The sequence below is a fragment of the Larus michahellis genome, chromosome 3, assembly GCF_964199755.1.
Source record: "Larus michahellis chromosome 3, bLarMic1.1, whole genome shotgun sequence".
NCBI lineage: Eukaryota > Metazoa > Chordata > Aves > Charadriiformes > Laridae > Larus > Larus michahellis.
Window position 1 is genome coordinate 20,961,707 of NC_133898.1, and position 26,414 is coordinate 20,988,120.

The 26,414-nt window shown below is 37.8% G+C and overlaps 1 protein-coding gene across 6 annotated transcripts in view; it reads left to right on the forward strand.

Annotated features, from left to right (window-relative positions):
- The window catches only part of ENAH (ENAH actin regulator), a 99,948-nt gene that overhangs the window by 37,023 nt on the left and 36,511 nt on the right, over positions 1-26,414 (forward strand). For all 6 annotated transcript variants that reach the window (XM_074579011.1, XM_074579016.1, XM_074579017.1 and 3 more), the window contains exons 2-4: positions 11,242-11,407; positions 12,842-13,019; positions 25,449-25,533. In XM_074579011.1, the coding sequence (XP_074435112.1) occupies positions 11,242-11,407; positions 12,842-13,019; positions 25,449-25,533 (429 nt within the window). The remainder of the gene's footprint in view (positions 1-11,241; positions 11,408-12,841; positions 13,020-25,448; positions 25,534-26,414) is intronic.

The following is a 26,414-nucleotide window of genomic DNA, read 5'->3' on the forward strand; positions in this document are numbered from 1 at the left end:
CTTGTCCAGCTGAATTTTGATGTCTCTAAGGATGGAGATTCCACAGCTCCTGTGGGCAGTGTTTAACTGCTCTCTTGGTGCAACTTTTTCTTATCTGGTTGAAAGCTCTTTTTGTGCAATGTTTGAGCATTGCCTCTCATCCTTCGTTGTGCAGTTTTGAGAAGATCCTGCTGTATTCTCTGTAATGACTTACTGAGTGGTTGCAAGTGGCAGTTACGTTCCTGCCTTAGCTTAGGACTGAACACACACAGCTGTCTCAGCCTCTCCTCATGCGTCTTTTTCTTTAGCCCGCTTAATCATTTCTTGTTTGATTTGCTCCATTTTGTCAAAGTCTTCCTTCTTCTGGGGAGCCCAAAACTTAGCACAATATGCCAGATATGGTCTGAATAGAGGGGAATAATCACCTTCTGCAGCATGGTAGTTAAGTTGTCCCAGGTGCAAGTTTTTGCTCTCGTCTTCAAATTTCTTGAGGTTTCTGTCAGCTTGTTTCTCCAGCCTGCTGAGACTCCTCTGAACAGTAGCTCTACTGTCCAGCATATCAATCTATCCCAATTTAGGGAAAGCCATCCACGGACTTGCTGAAGTTGCATTCCATCCTATTTTCCTGGTCATTGACAAGGCCATTAAACACTATCAGAGCTGGTATTGACCCCAGAGAAATTCACCGGTAATAACTTACCAGTAAGCCATTTGATGTCTAACTGCAACCCTTTGAGCCTCTCGCTCCCCGAATCTTGGTTCTTGCACTGCTGGAAGATGGTCACGACACTTGCCTTTTTCAAATTGCCAGGAACTTGTCTAGTTCACCTTGTAAAGATGTCAGAGTGGCCTCACGATGCCACCACCTAGGTCCCTCCACCCTTGTTAGGTCCATACTGTTCAATTCAATAGACTTTCTGTATCCAGTTTATCTAACTGGGGCCCCTAACTTAATTTTCTAGTACCACAAGCAGCACTCATGCAGACCTGGGAAGTCTGAGAACAAAACGTGCCAGCAGAGACCAAGGCAAATACACGTAACCTTTTCTGTCCTTTGCTGCTAGATAACCTATCTCATTTCTGCCGTGGACCCAGGTTTTCCTTGATTAATTCATGTTACTGTCAACTCGGTGTTTAAAAACAAGTGCTCAATTAACAAAATATGATTTTTACTTTCGTGTGTTTTAGGTGAAATTAAGTTCTAGAAAGACACTTCATACAAGAATCTTTTTTGTAATGAACTGTGAATTGTATGTTCATATATTAACACTGGGGCTATAATGTCTCAATCTAAGATCAGCCACATTCCCTTTACACATCTCTCTACGTCAGAGGCAGCCATTATATTAAATAGGTGATGTAAAAAAGCTACTATCTCACTATTCCAGGAGGAGTTGGGCATTCTTTATCTGAAAGTAAAATGAGTTACATGATCTGCAGCGATGGTAATGTAATGATGGATTCTGTTGCAGCGTGTGTTCGGGGAACTCAGATTGCCCAAGGAATCTGGACTCCGAAAGCTGTGATTTATACCATGTGTCGAAAGCTTAAGAAATAACAGAATAAGGTCACTTTTTGTTAAAATATGTATAGAAGATAGGAGATTTATGGTAAGTGTTTTTTCACAGGAAATCATCAACTGTCTTGTCTAGTTGCTGATGATTATGTTTTTCAAGAAAGCAACAAAAGATCAAAAATAGACTATTTTTAGGAAAGAAGTAATGTATATGGGTAGCTTTTGGCCCTGGTCTTTAAGAGTTTTAAGTTAAAATATTTGAACTTTTAAATCTGTGATCATTGTTCCTGTTCAGTAAAAGTATTGATTTTATGGCTGTTAGCTTTGCTCAATAACAGCATACTCTGGTACTTAAAAATTGAGTCGTTCCCAGGTAGTGTCGTAGAGCTTGTTTTCCATTAGCTTTGTTAAAAAGTAGACAAACTGAGAAACTGATTTTTGATAAAAATCTGTCTTGAAATGGTGAAAGGTCGTGGTAGGAGTCTTCCGCTCCTGTCTTACTATCGAGTAAAATCGCTATCCAGGCAGTATTAGCCTTACTGTGGCAGAACCTTTGGCTTGCAATGCCACTGTATCACATCTGCATTGAGGAAATGTAATCTATTTAAATTACTGCGTAGATTCTGCATAACCTTTTAGTGTAAGTAAAGCAGTAAATGCCCTTGAGAAATATGTTTGAAGAATCAGCGGAAAAATGGATTTGATTATAACAATGCAGGATTTTCAGGAAAGATATCTGGATAAATTACCAAAAATGCCACGTTTAAGAGAACACCCTGTGTAAGAGGATAAAAGAAAACAAGAATGTGGATGAGTGCATGGAGGAAGCATAAACTGAATTATCTAATTTCATGGATCTATGGAGTCTAAGACTTTATTTTACCAGTATAAAAACAAGGCTAGGATGATCTCCCCTCTCCCCAACTCGAGTGCAAATGTATTATGGTGAAATAGCCAGCTACTGTGTAGTTCTGATTTTATTTTTTTTCCAAAACATCTGTTGTAAACATTTATTGAGGAAAAAAAATCTTCACGATGCTTTATAGGATGAAAAATCTAGAAAATACTAGAAGAAAATGGGAAAATATTGCTTTTGTCACTTGCAGGTTGCTTCATTGAAAATCTTATCTCAAAACTAAGTAGTGAAGGCTTTTAATAAAGTATTTCCATAAAGTTATCACTAGATTTGCATACAAGGCAAGAACCAAATCTTGTGTGTAAAATTCCAACATATCCAAGCTCTTACTTCTGCATCTTGTAACTTGCAATTTTAAGTAAACCTTGGGGGTTTTTTTTGGTTTTGTTTTTGTTTGTTTTTTCACAGTAAAGTTTCAACAAACTCTGTAATGTCTGGTTGTTCAAAGTAAATTCTTCACTGAGATTTAAAACCTTGCACTTTTTTTTTAAGCATTCAAAGTATTGTCTGTACCAAGGCTGAGCATTCTTTTTGGACACGTGTAACGTCCTAGTGCTGCATTTTTTCCGGTCTGAGTTGGTTATCAGGAAAACCTTGAACCTGAAGTGCAAGCTGTGGAAAAAATGTTCCCCTTAACAGACACAAAAATAGATAAATATCTGGATAGTATGATAATACAGACTAGTAAAGGAAAAATAATCAAGGTTAGCAAGCAACCTGTGGGAAATTAAGTGATGAAGTCCTGAGTTGGATCGCGTGTTTTTAGATAAAGTTTTGAGCATCTCTAGTTTTATAGAAGAAAGGCAATGTGTACTATGGATGATAACAGTTAAGAATATTATTTTTCCTTTTTAAAAAACAAGACAGCAAATCGTCATTCCTCTTGTTTGCTGAAGTCATTGCTTAAAAAGCACCTCTTCCTTTGTGTATTGAATTATTTTAATTTCTGTTCCTGTTTGAAAACTGTTACCTGATTTTGAGTAACCATACAATCTCTTTAATTTAACATTTGAGAAGTGACTTCTTGTACTCGTTAAATAGTTCCTTACCTGAAACATTTAATTGACATAATCAACTTAAGTCACTGTGGAAACCTTCTTCTGTTTTTAAATTTTGCGTAATCTGTCTGTAGTGGATGCAGTAGTCAACTTTCCAAATGTGCACATGCTAGGTATCTTAATGTCAGCTTCTGTTTGAGATGAGAATTGGAAGGTTGACTTCAGAAAGTATTTATGAATTTAAATTTGGGATAGAGATAGTAACTAAATATAATTAGTTATGTATGTATAAGAATATATAATATAGCATATTATATTACTGCATATTATATATATGGTTAGCCATCATTAGGATGTCTAGCTTCATGCTGTTCAAAATGCATGGGTTTTAGTCTGCTATTGTTAATTCCCATCAATCCTTTGTTTTTATTAAGGTTCATCTCTGTAGTGTGGCTATTTCTTGGTTTGACTGTCATCATATTCTCTCTTAGATATCCCTGATTCCCTTTGAGTTTGACTAGATTAAGGATTAGCACTTGCTGACAGCAAATTACTCTGAAGTCCACCTATAACTTTTACAGTGGACCACCAATACAACATGAGTTGGTATGTTAAGATAGTTCAAAACTTTACAGTACTCTTCCTGTATTGAAATGATCCTGTAACTTCATAGAATCAATAGAATGGTTAGAGTTGGAAGGGACCTTAAAGATCATAGAGTTCCAACGCCCTGCCATGAGCAGGGACACCTCCCACCAGACCAGGCTGCTCATAGCCTCATCCAGCCTGGCCTTGAACACCTCCAGGGATTTGCCACTCTTTGCACTGTCTGTGACTAGAACTTGTTCTCTGTTCCCATTTCTTAAGTGTCCCAGATTGTTTCGGCTCATGTGCTTTCTCTAAGGGTTATTGTCCATTTAAAAAATAATTTATACAGAAGTTTTAAGATGATGAGTATTTCTAGGATACTATTCTAGATAGTGAGCATTCCAGTCTGACTCCAGCACGTGTTTTCAAGTTGAAATAATGTTTCCTAATGAAAAAATAGGTGAATTTTTATGTGAATCAGCATATGACAAACCTAGAGACAATATTGAATTGCCAACTCAAAGTGTCTTTGTCCGTTGCATGAGATACTCTTATGTTAAATATGGCATGTGAAACAATGTTGAAAAAAAAATTCCTGAGGTTATAAATTGATAATTCTGTATGAAAAATAGACTTTCATTTGACATCAAGTTGTTATAAATAATATTTCTGCCTGAGTGTCCTGCAGTGATTTCCTTCACCTCTTTGATATTCATCTGCTGCTATGGAACAAACTACAACTGCAAAATTGTGAAGGAACAGATTTATAGCAATAGGAGAAATTTATTCTATAAATTGCACTTGTTCCGAGAGCAGACTGCTCTTAGATTAATGTTAAATACGTTTATACATGAAATAAAAAGCCATTTTCTTTCAGTGGAAGGTACTCCTTGAGCAAAGAAAGTCTAGGTTCAATAAACTGTGTACCAACTAAAGCTCTGGAATACAGTGGTGCAAAATTCTGTGTCAAAAGAAAAACACCTTTCATTTGCCAGCTATTAATCACAGTGTTTAGATTCAGCTTCCCCTGCTCCTCAGCATTTGTAGTTCTATTTCTAGTCGGGACTTTCCCATACAGGGTTTCCCTCTGGTTTCTGATGTTGCAGCAAATCTGTGTTCTGAGTAATTGACGAGAAGGAAAAAGTGGGAGAGATGAATGAATCTGGGTTATCAGAGACGAAAAAGTGGGAGAGATGAATGAATGTCTCAGTTATCAATCAAAAGTTTTTCTAGGCACAGGCAAGTACTAACTCATTAGCAGGAGAGCTGTTAGTGAAGCAATCTGGAACTACTCCCTCCGCATTCACTTCCCGTTTGAACAGCAACTCTTGTCCTCAAGGAGGGTTAGAGTATCAGAAGAATAATCTGCATGAAAACCAGTCAGATAAATCAGCTGGTCTCAATTTAGTCTTATTCTAAAACCTGAATAGCAACCAACTTCTGTACTAGCTGAAGTGTTGGAGCGGGCAAGCTGCATCATTTGAGGTTGGATGCAAGTAGCATAGCACGCCGTGGTTCCTTGTGCTGTACCAAGCTCGTAATGTTCCCCTGCAGCAGCGTATTCAGCTAGGTTTTAGTAATGCAGAAAAAGCGGAGGTTCTTACCTTTCGACTGAGCATGAGTTACAGGGAAAATTAATGTATTGTAAGAACTACTATGTTAACCCTTGCTGAGCCCAAATGGAATGTATTTTTTTGTGATGTCCTGTTGGTGGCGTTGATGCCAGTTTAGTTGGCAGAAGGAGATGGTAATTGTTATACATGTTATATATTAGCTTTTGGCCAAAGTGCCAAAGTTCAGAAAATAAGTAAAATTATAGCAGTGGATTATGAATTAAAATCTTAAGTGACCCAAAGTTCTTCCCTTCTGCCCACTCACATCCCCCCAACAAATCCAAACCCTGTCCCCTACTCCCAAAAATAAATATTAATCTCTGTAGTTGTGTTCAGTCTGGTTCTCAGCAGACCATAATGTGAGGACTAGATTTGAGGGCACTGAAAACAGTTATATGTTGACTTTAAGATACCAACAAGTAACGTAACTATTGAGTTAAGCCATATGAGCAAAATGTCTGTTTTAGTTAATAGAAAACAGTGGTACAGTAACGGTACAGTACACAGTATGTTGTGTGATTTTTTTTGTTGTTGTTTGTTTGTTTTGGGTTTATTTTTTTAATAGCGAAGTGGAGAACACACGTTTTCACTGTGATGTGCCAGTCGGGGTTCAGGAACAAGCAGGGAAAAACACCTTACAAAGCACCACCGCCAAGATATAAAACTTGATATCTGGACCAGCATTTAGCTGCTTCTTAAAAATGTGTGTTCCAAGATGTTAGTATTGGAAATGTTTGGAGTTTCTTTTTAGCTTTGTGCCACATGGTTTGAAAATCCTAAACAGGCGTTTGATGAATCAGCGTCTCTTTCCATTCCTTCTGTCCCACAAAGACTGCACGCTGAAGAACATGTTGTTATGTTTCTGTAAATTGAGAACATAGCAAACAAACCCCTGAATCACCAGTAGAAGTGGTAGCGGGATATGATTTTCAAAAAAACCTCGTTGTTAGAACACTGACGAAAATACTCAAGGTTGAGAATCAGAGCAATTGCAGCTTTTCCTTGCTCTTGTTAGTATATTTAAATGATCTTTTTTGTAGCTGGAATCGTGCTGTTTTCCATATGAGTTTGATCATTTAAGTCTGTTTATTTTTCTAGTTCTTGAGAGAAGAAAACCAAGCATGTACTTTTTGGGGAGAGAAAAAAAAAAAAAATAGGCTTAGGTCAGCAGACTGTGCATTGGTGTCACTGTGCATTGAGCTTAAGAATTTGGGATGCAAAAGAAGGAATACATTCCATCTGGGCAAGAGAGTGATGTCTGTTAGGGTTCAGTTTGCTATGGTTTTTGAGCTTTCCGTATGATCTCATCACTGGAGGAGGAAAGTATATTCTCCCGTAAGAATAATCTTATGATTCATTACTACTGTGTTTTTTGTGCGAGGCTTTTGAGTGCCAGACCTCCCCCCACTCTTCCACCCCAAATAAAAAACAACCACCCTGTCTTTGACTTTATATGGTGTTGCTGTAGGTGGACTTATCCAGAATAATAGTTGGCTTTAACAATCAGAGCCTTACATCTTTGTGTAGAGAAGAACTCCTCCTGACATGTATTTATCCAGGTATTTGTCAAGCTTTATGTTTTGAGAAGAGAGCTTGTACACTTTGTTTCCTAAGGTTTGGTAAGCACTGTTTTGCATGAGTCTTCCCTTTTCTGAATTTTCCTTTTTCTAAGTATAATTTCGTATACTTGGTTTGGTAAGGTTACTTGGGACCAGACAATTTCTTAATTTTTCTTAGTTAATATTTAGATTGTCACTTTAGTCCCCCAGCCCACTGCCCTAATAAGTTAGCAGTCAGTTCTTTGAGCAGCTGTGCGTCTTGGCAGTAGCATTTGAAGCTCATTCTCCCGCATCCCCTAATGAGCTCTCATGTTGGGAAGGTGCAGGCTAAACCGAGTATAATGGTTTCTGGAACCGTTACATCAGTACAGCATACCAGAAAAAGGAATATTTGTAGGTAGGCAACTAAACCCTATAGGATGCTTTTGAAGGCCTAATGACATGGCAAACAGATGAAGACCCTTTTCCTTTTCTCTTGCCACATGACTGTAGACAACTTATTTCCCACTACTGCTAAAGTAATCTGTCCATTAAAAGGCATTTGTGATCAGACCAAAGCGATTCTTTTGCAGTGAATGAAGTAAGTCATCTTCTAGCATCTCACAGTCAGTCCCTGCAGTCTAAGGGGACATGTGTATTGCAGAAAACCCTGTGGACTCTGAAGAGCTCGTGTATAAATTCTGAGATCATTGAAGACCTGTCTTCTGTTAGAAGTACAGCAGGGAAGTGTAATAAGCTTGAAGAGCAATAAATATGATAAATGACCCTGTTCTGATTCACTTGGCTCCTGCTCTTTTGAACTGAAGTTTAAATTCGTATGTAGTAGAGGAATACAAAGAGCATTGGCTCAGGTTCTAGTAACAGCCTGTATGTTAAATTCTGCATTTTTGCTAGGAAAAGGTGGATAATGGAAAGAAAACTAAACGTGGTTTTTCATTAGACCTGTCCAAGATAGTCATGAGCTAATAGCATGGATTTTCGATTTGGTGTAGCCCTTTGATGTTAGCAGAGTTCCAGTATGCATCTTATTTTTAAGTAATTTAAAAATGTTTTTTGAGACTTACGGTGTCTAGTTGCTGTAATATGCTGTATTCAAATAATAAACTATCAAATGGTCATTGGAGAGCAGACTAAAGATTCTTCTTTACTAAAACTCCTGCCTCCATGCCTTTCTTCAAAACAAAAAGTAACCACTTCAGAGTGCAGAACTTTTTACCAAGAAAATAAATTTAATTGATCTCCCCTATGTCTAGTGAAGTGCAATTATTGAAGCCTGGAAAAAGGCTAGCACACTGTGATGGTTTAATTTGTTTCTGATAGCGATAGCTTCATTTTTCCATCTTACTGCTGCAGTCTGATAAACAGAGTGATGGGTGGTGGGAACTGTCTGCAGGAGGGGAGTATGCCACCTTGAAATTGGTACCTGGATATGGAAATTATAGACCTAGAACGTTAAAATTTTAGTTATAGGATTTGTGTGAAATGAAGGCAGAAAGCTTATTGTGTAATGATTGAATAGGTCAACTGGAAATTGTTTGTATTTGTCATTTTTTAAAGTATGTGAACAATCTTATATCTTGACATGGTTAAGAATAATCCCCTGCTATTAAGAAAATTCTTTTATTTTAAATGAAGCATGAAATATTTGAGATCTAGACATGTATAATATTTCCAGTTATAAGGCATAGCCTGAGAAGTGGAACTAAAAATAGTTTTAATGGTTGTTAAAAGCTAGAAATTCTGCTCAAGGTCATCTTATTTGCGCTTAGGAATTGTGCCACTTGAATACCAAGTAGTTCTAAAATGAGTAGGTGTTTATTCTTGTTATGTTAAATAAAGTAATGTAAAACCAGAGCTTTTCTAAAAACTTAGGCTTGTGGGAGGATCGGGGTAGGGCAAAAAGTAAGAGCACTCCGAATAAGAATGTCTGAACTCGATGGTCTGTCCTGTTAAGTCTTCTGATCCCTGTACCGTTACTCAGTCACTCTTTGGTTCTACCTTCATTGTAATTGGAACATATTAGCTTATACTCATAGCCTCAGTTTTTAATAGAATCTAAATGATTTTTTTATCTGTCTGACACATGATTGAGATGAAGTTATTTTTTGGCAAGAACCCTGCAAACCACATGGCTCTGCTTCCAAATCAGTATATAGGTCCTGTCAGCTATGGTTTACCATCCCTGTGAGTGATCCAGGTTCAAAGGCAGCAAAAATTTGTTTTGGGTTCAGAAATTGTACACAAGTTTTCTGTAATACTGTTACGCACTTTCGAGAGAACACTGCTGTTTGTTCTGTACTTTGTGAACGGTACAGAATGTTTCTAGGTTTGAACTTTGATATTTTTGTGCCAGAGTGGTCTAAAGAAGTCCAGTAGGTTCTCGCATTATCCTCCTCGCAGACGAGGGAACGTTCTTATTTACCTGTGGCATGTTTTTAATGGGATTGTGAAACACCTGAAATTTGTAACTAATTTCATTTTCTTTGCAGCTCATTTTTCTTCTTGGATCAGATATGGTCCTTTCAGTCTAAATTGTAAATTATAAGATGAACTATGCTTAGAAAAGAAGCATTGTATATGTGTATATTATAATTTTACTATCCCTATATTGAACTAATTTCTGGCTAGAGAAGGGGTGGTCAAATTGGAGATTGTTATCCCATTCTGGTGTAGTTGTTGAATGGGTGATGAGACTAGAACACATGCGTTTTAAGAATATATTTTCTCGTCTGATCTTGAATCTCTCTTGCATGCATAACAGAGATGATCTCAGTATTCTCTTCTGCCCTAGTCCTGAAAAGCATCCCAGTGTTGAGCGCTTTCCTAATTGTTGGAGTGCCATGGAAATTGTGACGCAAATTGATGCTCTGTTTTCTCAAAAACATCAGTATTGAAAGTTAACAAAACAGCTGGATACTGAATTTTCTTATGCTGGAAATAAGATACTGTGAAATTCAGCATGATCTTTTAGAAAGACCCCAACAAACACAAACCCTCCAAAACCAACCCACAAAAAAGCCCAAGAAAGACTGCGAGTGACTCGTCTTTTCCCTCCTTCATAAAATATGAAGAAATATTTCATTGCTTTCCTTTTGTAATTTATGAAGAATGCGTGTCTCTTCAGCCTTCTCAGTTTTCCAAATGGCAGGCCGCATTCCTTGCAAGCCAGGCATCATGTGCTTTCTATAATATTGGATGTGCTGGAGTGGTGTGTTCAGAGAATTCGACTTACTGATAAGAAATCATTCCTTTCTATTTTTATTTCCTGTCTGCGTCTGGACATTTCCCATAAAGACAACTTGCATAGTATCACCCACTCCTCTCCTAATAAATAGTGGGTTTATGGTATGTTCTGCTTTCTTGTGTTTCTAGTATGATGACATTCATGATATGCCCCCTTTTAACTTTAGGCTGTACCTTAGCTTCCAGATGACTGCCACAATCAGGAATTAGCTGCAGATGAAATTGTGGTTTTCAGTAATCAATAGAACCTTTTCTCAGCGAGAAAATGTTACATCTAGGTGTCAACTGTCGTAAAATATGTCAAAACCAAAAAGCATTTCATTTATGAGCAGGTGAATTTTTTGTGCTGAACTTTATCGTGTCTGTGTGCGTTCTATATACGTTAAAAAGAGTAAGGGCCTTCCAGTCCTTATTTCTTTTGGAAGTAATTGCCGCTGGAAAATGTAAACTGTATGAAGCTAATGCAACTCCAGAATCTTTGTTCTCCAGGCTTTGTGGGAAACTTTGTATATGGTTATGACATTTAATTAAACTTCAGGGTTGGTGATGAGGAGAAAGGGCAGGGGGAAAACCTGGAAAAAGTGCAAAAAAAAAATAAATCTTTCATTAGTAGTTAGGCCTGTTTGTTTTGACCACAACTTTTCAGAATGAACACCTTTAAGCAAAAGTCAATGCTAGTGGTTTTGTATTTAGAAAGGTGGATGTTTCATCAAGTTGCAAGCAGTATTACTTTAATGTTTTGAGTTTTTTTTAAAAAAATTAACCTTAAAGATTACGATTTGCCATAAATAATTTTATATTCTACTCTAAAATACTTGTGTTCTAACAGTGAACAGAGTATCTGCCAAGCACGAGCTGCTGTAATGGTCTACGATGATGCCAATAAAAAATGGGTACCAGCTGGTGGATCGACTGGATTCAGCAGAGTTCATATATATCATCACACAGGCAACAACACATTCAGAGTCGTGGGCAGGAAGATTCAGGATCATCAGGTAAGCAAATATCTGGGAATTTCAAATAGCAATCTTAAGCTATTTTTGTGGTTGTTTTTAACATTAAGAAATAAGTCTTCGGTAAAAGTATGGGAACTGTTAATAATAAGTTTACTTTTATTTTGAACCAAAGTAGCAAAACTGTAGTACGTCTTTTCCCGCATAAACTAAGCGCTTTACGTACGTCCAAGGCGATAGTCCTTGTGCGCTCTTTACCATTCCTTCCTACAGTGTGGTGTACACAGAAGTCATCTGATTCTCTTTAAGGCAAAGTGTCAACGTAAGAACTTTTCTTTTTCCCTACTCTCTGTGCTCTTAGCTGCAGTCTACGTAGGTACCGACAGTTCTCTTGTTCCTCCTGTATTATGAAAAGTTGGATGTATGATTTCTCATTTCCCCAGATCAGTTCATTCAGTAAAAAACTTCTTACATTTGGTAATGCTGATCATCTACCACTTTGAGAAGTTGAGAAGGGACCAACAAGGATTACATCTTAATTTCCTTGATAAAGAAGTTATTAGATCATGATTAAACGTGAAATTTAGCGCTCTGTCTTGAAATATGCTCTGCCTTGTGATATTTGAGGTGGGGTTAAAGTCCTAATCTTTTTGTTTGAGGAAAGCTTCTGTATCTGTTTCCCCCTCTCCCAACACTTCACAAAATTCTTTTGGTCTGTTCTTGGTCATTTATCACACACCTGAAGCATAGACTGATAATGTTCTGTGTGATTTGTCAGTAAACACGTATTCCAAGAATAAACGATCTCAGTGCATTCATCTGAGAACAAACGTTTTTAATTTTTTCCTCCCATTATTCAGTGGAAAAAAGTGAGAGGATATAGTTATCCAAGTGCAATGGGTTCCTCTTAGTGGATGGCTTGTAATTAATGGTTGTCCGCTTAGCTAGAATTTATCACCCTTTAGCGTAAGCCATAATGATCTTGCAAAACGGTACCTTGTGATGCACAGTAGAAGTCCACATAGCTGCCGCTGAAAGCATGTCAAGCGAAGGGGTGCAGCAGCCACAGTGAGAAGGTGATAACTTGGTTAAAAAATATAATTTGAACAAGTTAATGGAAAACTGAGATTCTGAAATCCAAATACATATTCACATGAAGTACTCTGCTACTGAAAGGCAGAACTGTTGATACTACTGCGTTGCTGTCGTGAAACGTCACTGCATCTTTTGAAATAAGAACACTTAAGCTATGAAAGTTGATACAAAATATCTCATTAGTCCCCTCGTGTATCCTCATCACTGATTTCGTATGCCATTGGAGTTAAAATTGAAATGGCTGTGTACTTCAACGTTGTGATCTAGATTGTGGGACTGTAATTAAACCACATGGTTGGGGAATAAAATCTACATGAAGCTGAAACTTGTGATGAAATGGCAATTTTAAACAGTAATTTTTTTTTTTTTTAATGATTGTAGGTGGTAATAAATTGTGCCATTCCGAAAGGGCTGAAGTACAATCAGGCTACACAGACCTTCCACCAGTGGCGTGATGCTAGGCAGGTGTATGGTCTGAATTTTGGCAGCAAAGAAGATGCCAATGTCTTCGCAAGTGCCATGATGCATGCCTTAGAAGTATTAAATTCACAGGAAGCTGGTAAGAGTCTGTTAACTTTTTTTTTTTAAGATTGTTCAAATACAGAGATGGAAAAAATCAAATGTTTATGCATAAAATTCAAGAAGTCTTGTTTCTAATCATGATTCAGCCTCTAGCCATTTTAATTATTTGGGTGTTTTGTCTGCCTAATTGCTGCTGCTTAATAGTGATTCTCAACTTGACTGCCATCTGTGTAAATGCAATTTCTAACAAGTAAACCTATTTTAATGTTACCTATTACATATAAAAACTTACTGACTTTGCTTTTTTTTTTTAGGAAACAAAAGCAAAACACCTGACCAACAAATGTGTAGCTCTTAATGAGGGTACTTTTCAGGATTTCTAAAGGCATCCAGTGTTCTTTAATGTGCTGTTGTAGTTTAACCCCAGCTGACAACTAAGCACCTGCTCGCTCTCCCCTAGTGAGGGGGGGAGAGAATCAAAAGAGTAAAAGTGAGAAAATTCCTGGGTTGAGAGACAGACAGTTTAATAAGTAAAGCAAAACATGGAATTCATTTGCTACTTCCCACGGGCAGGCAGGTCTTCATCCATCTCCAGCAAAGCAGGGCTCCATCACGCGTAACGGTTACTTGGGAAGACAGACACCGTCGCTCTGAACGTCCCCCCATTTCTCCTCCTTCCCCCAGCTTTATATGCTGAACATGACATCATATGGCATGGAACAGCCCTTTGGTCAGTCGGGGTCAGCTGTCCTGGCTGTGTCCCCTCCCAACTTCTTGTGCCCTCTCAGCCTGCTCGCTGGCGGGGCGATGTGAGGAGCAGAAAAGGCCTTGACTGTGTGAGCACTGCTCAGCACTGACTAAAACATCCCTCTGTTAACAGCACTGTTTCCAGCACAAAACCAAAACATAGCCCCATACTAGCTACTGTGAAGAAAATTAACTCTACCTGGCCAAATTGAGCGCGTGTATTGGCATTTTTCATTCTCATTGAGTGCCAGTTTATTATGAAAATGTTAGTTTTTTTCCTCTGAACTTTGTAATTCAGGTCATCCTCTTTGGCGTTTCTTAACATATAGAGTTTTTTGGCTTGGAAACCTTAGATCCAGGGGTACCATTCAGATGAGTATGTATGATTTAGACAACAGATCTATCATTTAATTTGTTTGGAGAACAGGATGACATAGAGGGTTTAAAGTATTGGTGGAAAACTTAGTGGCTTTCAGTCTTCAGGTGGTGTCTGTAATGTATTCTAGATAGCCTCTACAGCAAATTGATCAGCGTAACACTGGGACACACACAGGGGGAGGTTTTATTTTGAAAGACTTCAAGAGACTTTTGTGTTCTTGTAACCAAATAGAATTCTTTTGTCTTCATTAAACTTTAAAGATTGCCCGTGTAACAAGAGATAGTACTTCTGTGCCAGGTTTTCTTTCTCTTGTGTAGAAGAGAAGCTGTAGATAACCTTATTAACGCTGTCTCAACTACAGCAAACAAAAGTGACTTTATCAAGCTGCTTTTTATTCTGATAGTTGTTTCTAGTACTTACCTTTGAAAGTACGCCATCTAGACCAAGAAGGATGATAAATTCTGCAGTGCTTATGCTGTTATGCAGCATACGAGGCTGAAATATAAACGGGTATAAGGCTTCTTCTTGCCATCTAAAATAATCCATTTGTGTATCCCATTCTCCTACCTCACAGTTGGATATTTTGTCTTCTAAATCCCTCAGTTCTCCTTTCCCTAAGGGTTACTTGATTGTAATTATTTAATGCATTCTGACTGTTTATCGTCTATCTCCCAACCAACGTTTGGGAACATGTGAAGTGTAAGTTTCTACTCGTTTGATGTAAAGTCTGAGAAGGCCTGTTTTATGATAATCAGAACAAGTTTGAGGGTTTTACGTTGTTTCCTGTTACCTGTACTTGAAGAGTTTGGTACAACATGTTTCAAACAAGTGTGTGGGTGTATATACATGTATATATTTTTCATCATTTAGTATAACTCCTTTTCCTAACATTACAGCTGAGCTACTAGAGAGCCTGAAATGACAAGCAGGCACGACAGTGCTCACTTTTCAGTTGGTCCGTGTCTGTTTTTTCATTTCACAGATTATTGTAATTTATCTAACGACTAGTTCTCTTGGTGTTTTATGCAAAGGATACGTGGGCTAACTACTATGTTGTTATATTCTTCAGTAGTAGAAATTTTATTGAACTAAGATGCTGCTTCAGTTTATAAAGACTCATTATTTAGACTAGGACAAAACTAAAATTGTTTTAACGGGGTTCCTTGAATGTTACTTTAATAATACAAAATGTCATTCAGACAATAACCTAGAATCAATATAATTCCACAGGAGCAAACAACTCCGTGAAAATAACTCTTTCTGTTGCATCACCTCAGTAATTTCTTGAATGAATGGGGATAGAGGAGTGGAACTGAGCTTTGCAGTTAGTCTAAAAATCACTGTACTTAGGATTCAGTCCTCTGCTTATCCCAAATATTGAGTTCTTCCAAATCATTCTGCTGTAGTGTCTTCGTTGATCTCTGAAGTGGCCCTTTGATTTGAGTTTGTCTGCTTCATTCAGTGTGATGCCAGTTAATCCCTGATGATTGGGAGGTTGTTTTGTTTTCAGGTGGTTTTTTGCATGACTTATGAAAGGAGAGTTGAGTATGACTGTAATACTGCGTCCCAGCTGCTGGCTACGGTGCTGTAGTCTACCTAGTTTGTTCTTTGTGGCTTCAGGGTGTAGGTCAGACAAGGACATGAATTAAGTTGTGTAATTATGTTTTATAGTGACTGGTTGTATGTTTTCTGAGTTGTGAGATAGTCTCTTTGTTTCTCTTTCTTGTGATTTGACTTGGTAGTGGTAGGTACAAGTCAAAATGCGTTAATTAGCCGCATCACAAACAAATGGTGGACACCATCAGCACAGGAGGAGGTAACTGTTCTCCTGTAACTTCTGTCAGCCAAGAAGGACTGTGGCTGTTTAAGGTTAGCTATCACTCACCTGTTTAAAAGACACATAGTTGCTCTAGCTTCCATCAAGATGAAATAAAAACGAAGCTTAACGTTATCAGTGCCGCTTCAGCAGATGTCTGGAGATGAGTAGTTTTGCACTGAAGCTTGTAAAAAAAAAAAAAAAAAAAAAAAAAAAAAAAAAAAAAATTCATAATGGTGCATATAGAATCACTTTGTAAGCTTGTTACCATTTCCAGACAATGTTTAAAGGTAAATGTTCATAATGTATCTGTGTTAGAATACTGTCAACAAGTTTCCTAAGTTGTATTAGCTGGGAGGTTTGACAGTGTATGATACACATATTACTTAATTTTTCTGACCTGCATCAGTGTAAGAAGTAAAAAAGATCCAGTATCTTTCTGAAATGTGCCTGCTTCAATAATGGAAATAGGATACTAAGTAGCTTGCAATTCAGAAACAAACTAATTGGATTCCTTGCTCAAAGTTCAGTGCATTTCTTTTCTCTGTAGTTGCTGTAATTTCCTTTAGTACAGCTAGAAATTAATCCTTGGTGTTAATTTTTTTATCTTTTTTTTTTTCCCCTAGCATCTCTGTTGCCCAGAGAAGCTGTGGCTGCCCCATCCCTGGAGGTGTTCCAGGCCAGGCTGGATGGGGCTTTGAGCAGCCTGGTCTGGTGGGAGGTGTCCCTGCCCAGGGCCGGGGGGCTGGAACGAGATGATCTTTAAGGTCCCTTCCAACCCAAACCATTCTGTGATTGTATGACGTAGCTGAATATTTACTTAGATCACTGGCTCTGAGGCTCTATTATTAGCTCTTCATTTTAGGAAATGGACTGCAACTGCCACCCCCTTTCTATAAACAAATTAGCGTTCTTTTTTTTTGAGAAGGTGTTGAGGGTTATACGTTATGAAAGGAATTTGTGCTTATACATGAAGATAAATACATTATGTATTGATAGTTTTATTTCTTTCAATTAATCTGCTAGACTTTTAAAAATTTAACACATGCAGTCCTAGTTGGTATTTGTATGATACTGCTTCAAAAATCTGTACCTGAAGAGGACAACTTGTCTCTTAATAATTGATGTAAATTGCAGTGTTTCCTAGTATACCTAAAACAGCATATAGAATCTCCAACTGAAGTAAATTAAAGAATTCCTATATAGATAGGTTCCCTTTTACTGTAGAATTGCTTGCAGTTAAAGTTTGATTCTTGCAGTATCCTTATTTTCTGCTGTGTTTTCGCATTTTGGATATTTCTTTTATTAGCTTGGCTATTTTAAGTTATGTTTTGTTCATGAAAGCAGTTTTAATGTTAGCTGAGCATACTGTTCAGAAATTCATAAAACTAGATGAACTTTAAATGTTACGTGTTCAAGGGTTCACAGAAATCTAAATAATTTCTGAGGAATATTTTGTAAAGGTTATTTTGTGGGCATCCTTTTGGTTTGCAAGTCAGCTGTAACTTACGGCTCTTTCTCACTCTTTCAAAAGAAAAAAAATCGTGTCGTCTCCTTGTCTTGTATATATTTGAAAAATGTCATTGATCTTGCTTGCCGTCGGCATCTTCACCTGTTGTATTGCCGGTATAATTTGAGAATGTTTAATTTAGGATCTCCCTCTAGTGGATCTACAGCAGCAGAGGCGAAGACACTGTGTGTCTGTACCACTGACCAGTGACGGGCTTTTTGTCATTCTAATGAGTTCAGAATGCAGAATGAAAGTGTTTAAAGTTGGAGCAGAGCAAAGGCTTTACCACAACTGGCAATTTTCTTTTAAAAAGCAGTACAGGTTTGTCTCGGAGGACTCTGAACTGATGGCTGCCTTGTTAGTGACATTATCTGAAATACGCTGTGTCTCGATTTTATTTTCCTCTCCCTGATTTGCAGTGCTGATCACGTGATCACCCTAATTTCTCTTGCGCTGGAACATTTATATTTAAGTCAATGTAAAAGTCAAAGCGTTTTCACCCTGTGCTGGTTTGAATGATTGTATTAGCTGGTAGCCATTCAACCAGACCCTATTTTCCTGCTGGCTGCTTGAGCAGATTGTAGGCCACCTGCAAATCCAGAAGAGAAAGACAACAACGCAGGACTGCGCTTTCTCTTGACTATGAATGCTCCAAGTTCTTGCCCCACACTGTTTAGGAGATGTATTAAAAACGTACCAAGATTTGTTTCTGGCACTCATTTGGGAAAATTTTGAAAGACTCATTCATTAAATAATTGTCTGAGGTGGTCAAAAGTTACACCTTCATCAAATGACAAGTATGTGTCATCAGTTTAAGAGATCATTTGAAGAGGATTTCTGGCTTTAAGGCTGTGTGCATTGTGTTCAGATATTCAGGAATTGGTCTTAATTATTGAGAGTAAAGATGACTGCTTTCTGGGAAGATTTTGCATTGAATTACAAAGAAAATTTTCATATCTGCATTAAATAGAGCTCAGTGTTCTGCAATCAAAGTGACTCTGGAATGAGAGAAGAGCCTCAGTGAAGGGAAATTAGATGTCTGAGAAAATTCTCTGATGTGTGAGAAAATGCATTATTCCTTTGAAGGAATAAGGGCAAGGAAGGGGAGGTGTGCGCTGGGAGATGGGAGGAACAAAGGGGTATCATACTCCGTTTTGCTGCAAAAAGTACCTTCTAGTTCAGCTGGAACTGGTGTTTTTTTGGTGTGGCATCTGTCTTCAGTCCCAGGAAAGCCTTGCTAAGAGAATAAGAAACTAAGTATGAGATTTATATATGTGTCATTTGCATTTGAGGAGGTACTTTAAGTTGTTCGTTGCAGAAGATGAAAGCGGCAAAAGAAGAATTGAAGGATGTCGTACAACCGTAAATAAGCCTATTCTAATTCTTTCTAATAGAATTACATATATGTAAGATTCATGGTGCTTTTTGTAGTTCTCTTTAACAGTTATATATTGCTTCTTGAAAAGATTTTGAGATATTCTGCATATAAAAACAAGGATAGGAGTGGTTTCAGTGAAGCTGTTCTAATATTGTCTTAGATGACACTTTAATTCATAGGAAAATGGTGAGGAGGAACAAAAAACATAGGGGCTTTTTGTTTCCAGGGTCTCTTTATTTTGTTCATCTAATCTTTGGGAAAAAGACCTTGAGATTAAATTTCTTTGAAATTATTAGTAACCCTAGAAGTTCAGTTGTCCAGTTATTAAATAATCGAACCTTTGTCGGGGAAAAGATGCATGCGTTTTCCACTGATGTGGAGTCCTTTCTGTTAGAGCAAAGATAGTTCATTAAATCCTTGCTGATAGGGGAATGCACTTACTTATATCATAGATCAAATAATTTAATATCTTTGGGAAAAGCAAACTGAAACAAAAGCTGGGGTTAACTAATTGGAATATATGTAGAGACTATAGGAGACTGAAATGAGAAATTTATATGTAGGGTGGGGGGAGATCTCAAATGCTCCTCCTCGTACTGTTGTGCTTCATATAATGCTAAAACTTGTTTTGAGAGAAAAATGATTCTACTGCAATGAAGTAATTATGATATCCTTGTACTCCTGGCAAGCCTCTGGAGCAGGCTGTCAGCACTCCCTGTCAGAATGGCAGTAACGTGATGGGCTGTTACCTCTGTTTTAAGAAGTAGGATAATATTTCTCTTTTTGCTAGGAAGTTTTTTATTTTCCTTTTAAATATGGGATTGATTAAAGAAAGTATTTTTGTAGCTACTAGATTCTGTAATAGGTAATCCTGATTAACTGATCCTGATTTATATGCAAGAATATTAACCTAGAGGAAATTTTAACTGTTTATTGGACAAAATACTTCTGTTTCATTTTAATTGCACATAACTGTATTGAAAGCATCATTGATTTTAGTTGTGGTATTCAGAAGTGAAGGGAGAGTTGCTAAGTTTTTGGAGTTATACTCACTTTTAAGTGTTGCCTGTTTGGTATTTCTGATTTGTGTGGTTCTTCAGGATTAGCGTTGGTATTGGGTGAAAGAATTAAGCTTTGGGTGGGCAACCCAAAGAACATCTTTAAAATTTGGTAGTTGGTCTTAACTACATGGGAAACACACAGAGAAGTATATTAATTTTGTGGATAAAGTTTTGTTTAATAAACATTGGGGAATGTCAGTTTATTTTTCTCTTGAGGGTTCATGTTGTCTTAAAAATATTACCAGTAGAAGTTGTAGCTGTATTAAATCTACTGCCTTTCAGAAACAGGGTGTTGTCATAGAATCGTGAGCGTAATTGTGGAAGTACAGCTTTGTTAGGCTCATTTCTTTAGTATTATGTGCAAAAAGTAAGAGTCATCATCTATGACATTGCTATTTAGACAAATTTTGACAGAACTGGAGGAAAGAAAAGTAATAAATATGCTGCAGTAGATGGCATTGATATATTTAACTTCTGATATATGCTTTTTTAAGATGGTGGTATTGTAGTTTCATTAAGCAACTGTAGTACTCTACTGTCGAAGCTCTGTCTTCTCCTGCATTGAAGGGTGGCAGAGGGACACTGCAAGCCTGCTCCAGGTCACCCAGCAAGCTAGTGCTGAGGCAAGCCTGGCACCCAGGTTATCAGCACTTGGTTTCCAAGGCTCTGCTGGTATTGATAGGAGGCTTATCTCTACTTAAAGCCAAATGTATTTTAATGAATATTTTTGTTATTCTCGTCCCCTTTTATTACCTTTATCAGGTAAAAGTGCTTGTGAAGTGGAATAGAAAGCATTTCCTTTAGTATAGAAAATGCAAAATAGTTACCAATCTGCTAAAGTAAGTCCAAGCGATGAGTAAATGAACTCAGCTGATGGTACTTAAAAAATCGTAGCCAAGTATGAGGAAATAGACAATTGAAGGAAAGAGAAGTCTCAGCTGGAAGATGATTTGTCCCAATAGAAGTAATAGAGAATAGCTTTGTTGCTTGTTAATGCCCTGGGTTTTGACTGTCATAGTCTTGTTTATAAATCCATAGTGCAAGTCCAGGTCTAGAGGTGCTGTTTTGTTTCTGCTGAAGGCTAGTGAGCAAGTCTCCCCAGACTTTGTTCTGTACTGTCCTAGAGCAGGCCAGGCTCTGAACGGGAGGAGAGGGAGCTAGAGACGAGTGAAAGAGGTTACTTCTCCATAATAATTTCTTTTATTACTTCCTAGCATAGATCTCTGAAAAAGCCTACTTTCCATTCATTCAGAAAACTTTTAAGCATTTAGTAAAACACCTTTATTTTTTTTTTTTAAATATGTTCTTACAGTCTATTACAGAAACGCATCTTTTTGCTGTGGTTTTGAACTCTTGCCTGGGATGTCGTCTTTGCTTAACAGGTCAAGGACAATCAAACTGTCCTTAATGAACATCTTTTCTAAAGATGATGATTAATCAGTGCACTTAGCTTTATAGAATATGCCTTTATAAATTAACTTGCTGTCTGCTTTCAGTCCATTTTTTCAGTCATACTTTGATTCAGTCAGCCATACTTTGGTTTGAATATCAGAATCTATAATTGGAGTGTTGCTTAGTTTTGGCACTAACATACTGAGATATGAAAGAGCAGGAAAGCTTAATTACAGAGTTGTTTATATAAACTGTTTCTCTGGAGGAAAAAATTGAAATCTTCACCTCAAACTAAAATTCTTATGTGTGATAGTTGACCAGTTTTTTCTATAGGTACTAGATTTTTTTAAAAAGAATAGATTTTGTCTTTTAATGCTGTACTCTGAACAGTACAGTAATTGCAGGAGTGGATTTTTTTGTGTGTGTTTTGGCTTTCTTGAACGCTAGGGCACGTAGGGTTCTGAGGAAGATTTCACGTGATCTGACTGCCAGAGGTCCCCCAAAAAACACTTCACAAGTCCTTATGTTACCAGCCCCTGAGCAAGCCTGTCCGGCTAAATGAAAATACACGTCCTAGCTTGTTGTTGCATAAACCTGTAGCACCTGTATTGTTTCTATCTTGAACAGTAGATACTGTTTTAGGGCTATTACCTCATAGGAATGTGAGATCTTCAGTGTCAGCTAGGTTCTATGTCAATGCAGCTAGCATAAGGCAGGGGTCATAAAAGAAGCGGATTGGAGAGTTTTTACAATTACATTGTCCAAAGCAGATAATGCAATTGGAAAGATTGAAGGAACTGACAAACCAAAAAGAATCGAGGGAGGAGAAACCATGTGTTTCCTTCTCCAGTTTGCTAATTATACTTTCATAGGGTCGTGCAATTGGAATTAATTCAGCTCCTGAATGGAGATACGGAGGTAAGAAGTCAATTGGAGGTGAAAATGAAGTTAAAGAGTTTGATAAACTACAACTCTGGTTGTGGTTTAAAAAGGTGATGTTGGGGATGCTTAACTTGGCTCAAGCAGCCCCCAGCAGTCTGATGTTGTTCTCCGAGCTATGCCAGCATAGTTGTCTGTGGGACTGCGTGAAGAACCAGAACTGGCCCTCATCTAGCTGGTGAAAACACTTGTTGCAGAGCTTTCCCCCTAGGATTTTTAACACGTTGGATTTCCAGTCCATCTCTCACTACATTGGTGCCTGAACTGTCACAGGGGAAGAGCGATGCAAAGGTGAGAATAAGCTGGAAAACAGAAGGCATTTAAACTGGAATGACTGCTGAACAAATTAGTATGAAATTATATCCTCTGTCTGTCAGTGCGCACCACGGAGTGCACCATCTGTGCTTTCTTTAGAAAAACAAAGATGTTAGGCTTTCCTTAAAAACTCAGAATTGAACAGACTATTCAGCCTCGTCTCTTACTTGGCTTGTACCGGTCTCTGAAGATAAGGTGATCCTGTAGAAGGATCAAACTTTTTTTCCAGGCAGTATTTCTGAATATTTCTCTCAGATCTTGATGTTTCTGAAGTATCTTGAAGTGTTCAAAAGCCTCAGAGAACTTTTTATTAACTAGCTCCTATTTATTAGTTTATTATACGATCTTTCTGGCTGTCTAGACAGTTGTGTATTAGTGATGAAGTAGTGGTCTTGGCTTCCTTTAACTTATCAGTGTCCATTAGCATGGTGGTTAAGAAGAGCCTGTGCTTGTAGGGAGGAATTTTGTCAGAGAACAGGTCAAATGACTTAGTAGCTGAACTTTTCTTTCTTGAAAGCCTTTGGTGCGCTCAGGTTGTATTTCCTAATGGCAAAAATGTATAAGAAATACTAGAACCACCATGTTAATTGTTAGCAAGGGATTGCGTTCAGCTGTCTTGCATGTATAGCTAGGAAAGAAGCACATAACTTACTGGAGTAGGTTGGCCAGGTTACAGTAGCTTGTCTTGCTGGTGGTTGTGTTCTGCAGAATTTACAGATTTTCTGTCAGATCTGACAAAATCTAGAGCCGATTTTCTGCTCTAGAACGTTTGAGACTATGAGAAGGGTTTTCTGGTAGCTAGACTGGTTTGACTAGCCAGTGCAAGTGAAGCTAGATGGTTGGTTTCCAACAGTGCAGAAGAAAGAGCTGGGGGGACACTGGCAAGAAGGGTTGTAGAGTGGCAGCCCAAACTCGACTGCTGCAGCATGATAATACCTTGTTTAAAAAGACTATTAAATGCTTTTAAAGATTAAATGGCTGGAAGTTTTCCATTTTCATTTCTACTGTATTTTCATGAAATAGTTCCATTTGCTAAGTGGCCATAGTATGACTATATCTTATTATTTTTGTTCTTTGTTATTAGTTTTTAGGTCACTGTGTTTCATACTGAGAAATGACAGATCTGAGAAGGGAGTACATTAGACATGGCAAGTGGTAGTGGTACATAGCACCTTTAAGCAGCAACACAGCTACTGCTGGCTTGTGTCTGCTTCTAAAAGTCCATGAAAGGCTGCAGCATGGTGCAGACAGCAAACACAGCTCGGCTGCCTGGGAGCTGCGGTCATGGCTTAACGGGCATAAAAGCCTACCTACCACCTGTCACACAGGGGACATGACAGAGGAGCACGTGTTGGCTTCGGAGGTTTCAAAGCAGAAAAGTTTTCCAGATGAGCAATATGACAGATGTTTTGACTTACTGATAACTTAATTATCACTGCAGTTCAGTCTTTTGCATTAAAAATAATATATATTTTTATCTGTGGGTATCTCTTGGAGATACTCCAAGCAAAAATAGTACATCCGCAGCAACTTCGTGTACGTCGGTATGAGTACCTGAGGCTTGCTGAAAAGAATAAATAAGGAAGACACAACCTCTGTAGTACCTCTTGCTTTTATCTTCCAGAAGTAAGTTCTTATATTACTTTCTAACTGTAGCTAGTATAGACTTTTATAATTCTCAGGTTTTGTTGTCTTTATGACCACAGTGCAACCACTATGCTGTTTTGAGTATACCCTTTAAACAGGACACTCATTTGCTAAGTCTGAGGCAGATCGCCTGTCCTTGACATCTCAACAGATAACGCATGATCTTTTCATGTTTTTGGATGACTTTCACAAGTTCAGATGGTGATCAACTTTTACATTTCGATATTTGAGATGGGGGAGATCTCATTACAACTCTATCACTCTAACTACTTCGGTGGAATCTCAGCAAGAAATTGCTGGTTTGCTTTGGGGCATTTTCAGAACTGGATACATTTTTATTGTTTTTCATTTTGCTTGCTTATAAATTCCATAATCTTGAGTGTAGCTATGGTCTAGATAATTTCCTGGTTTACTGGCCATTTTTACAGAAACAATGCATTCATGTTCTACTGTATTTCACTCCACACTTCTTTATCCTTCACTTCCGATAATTCTTTAAAAATAATTTTGTTCTGTAAATACATTTGTGAGGAAAGTGGAAAAGCCTCTTTGTTTTTAGAAGACAGATCTAGCATATAGAATTATTTGGAAGTTGTATGATTCAGAATTGCCTATCAGTAAAAGTTGAAGATGAATTTGCATGTCCTTCTCTTGCATTTCTTGTGCTTACCAGAGTGCACACTTTGTATGTTCTCTATATGCCTCTGTTCCTTTGGACACAATACTTGCCTATCCACAAAGGAAGGTCTTTGTTCCAGGCTGGTGAGCTAAAATACGAGTAAATTTTGGTGTGACCTGTAGAAACATACTTTCTCTTCCTTCTTCTGATATGGTGATAAGCTTCTGATGTTTTTTTTTTTCTCCTGTTCTCTTTTTTTTTTATTTTTTTTTTATTGTTATTCCCAGTGTTCTATTTAGGTGAGTGTTTCACTTCTTGAGCCTTTTCTGTTCCTCCCAAGAGCACTTGTTCATTGTTTTAAGAAAATCTCAGACTTGGAGTGCTTTTCAAAGCTTTTGTTAAGTCCCATCATATCTAAAATTTATTTTGCATTTCTGTGAAATCTTTTCATCCATGTAAAATAAATCCATTCTGCAAATATGTATGGTAACATTTGTTGCAGTTTTCATTTGCTGTATTACGTTGTTGAGCTTGTTTGGCTTAAAAAGCAGAAGTAAAAAGCTCCTATAATGTCACGTGATGGCTGGCCTCTTTCCTTGATTTTGTGCTTTTTTGCAAAGTAAAAGTTCAAATCGTTAATTCATGGTCTGTCTTCACTTTTAGGTCCTACATTGCCTCGACAGAATTCACAGCTTCCCTCTCAAGTACAAAATGGTCCATCACAAGAAGAACTGGAAATCCAGAGAAGGTATGGTATTGTAAGTGAACAGCTGTTCAATTAAACGGTGTAGTAACTCCTCACTAATGAAGAGAAATCGCAGTCAAGGACTTACAATTACTCTCTAGCATTAGGGCGGCATTGTAAGCTTGCAGCTTTCAGTAGTGCAGCTTTCCCGTGTAAAAACTTTGTAGCTAGATCCGTTGTTTGTGATCTCCACCCATTCAAACAATGCGATTGCTATTGGCCTGTCATGGAAGTGTTGAAGGTCAGATGGGAAGCCTTGGAAGATTTCACTGCTGTCATTTTCAACCGGACTAATTTTCCAGTGACTGTTTTGTCTTCAGTTTGACACATGCATATGCAGAAGAAAACCGCAAAGAAGGATGGAAGTTTTAACTTCTAAAAGTAGAGAATTAAATCATCATGGAGAATGACAATTTTTCTTCCCGAATGTGGATGCACTAGATTGCACTAGATCAAAATATTGTATTGGAAAGCTTGTTCACCTTTATACTGTATTAGTTCTTTAGCAAAGGAACCTTCGTTTTCTGCATTTAGTGTTTAAATTTATGGAATCTTTAGCAGTTTAACTTTAAGCTGTAGCAATACTGGTTATATCTGTGCCGCCCTTGGGGAGTAGTCCCTGTTCCCCTGGCCAGTCGGCAGTCCTCCAAGCTAAGCTGTTCCCTTCCATGAGAAGGCACTGTACCCTGTCCCATGCCCATGGGATATTTTTCAGACTTGTAGCATTTTTAACATATGGGGTTTTTTCAGTTCCTTTTAATAATTGCCACGTATCAATCATGTGCCCGTGTTCTGGGAACAAACTTTCTAGTTTCCATGTTCCCGCTTTTGTTGTGTGGCGATACGGGTTAGTGCTGTAGGTTGAGTGTCTGGGATATGGGCAT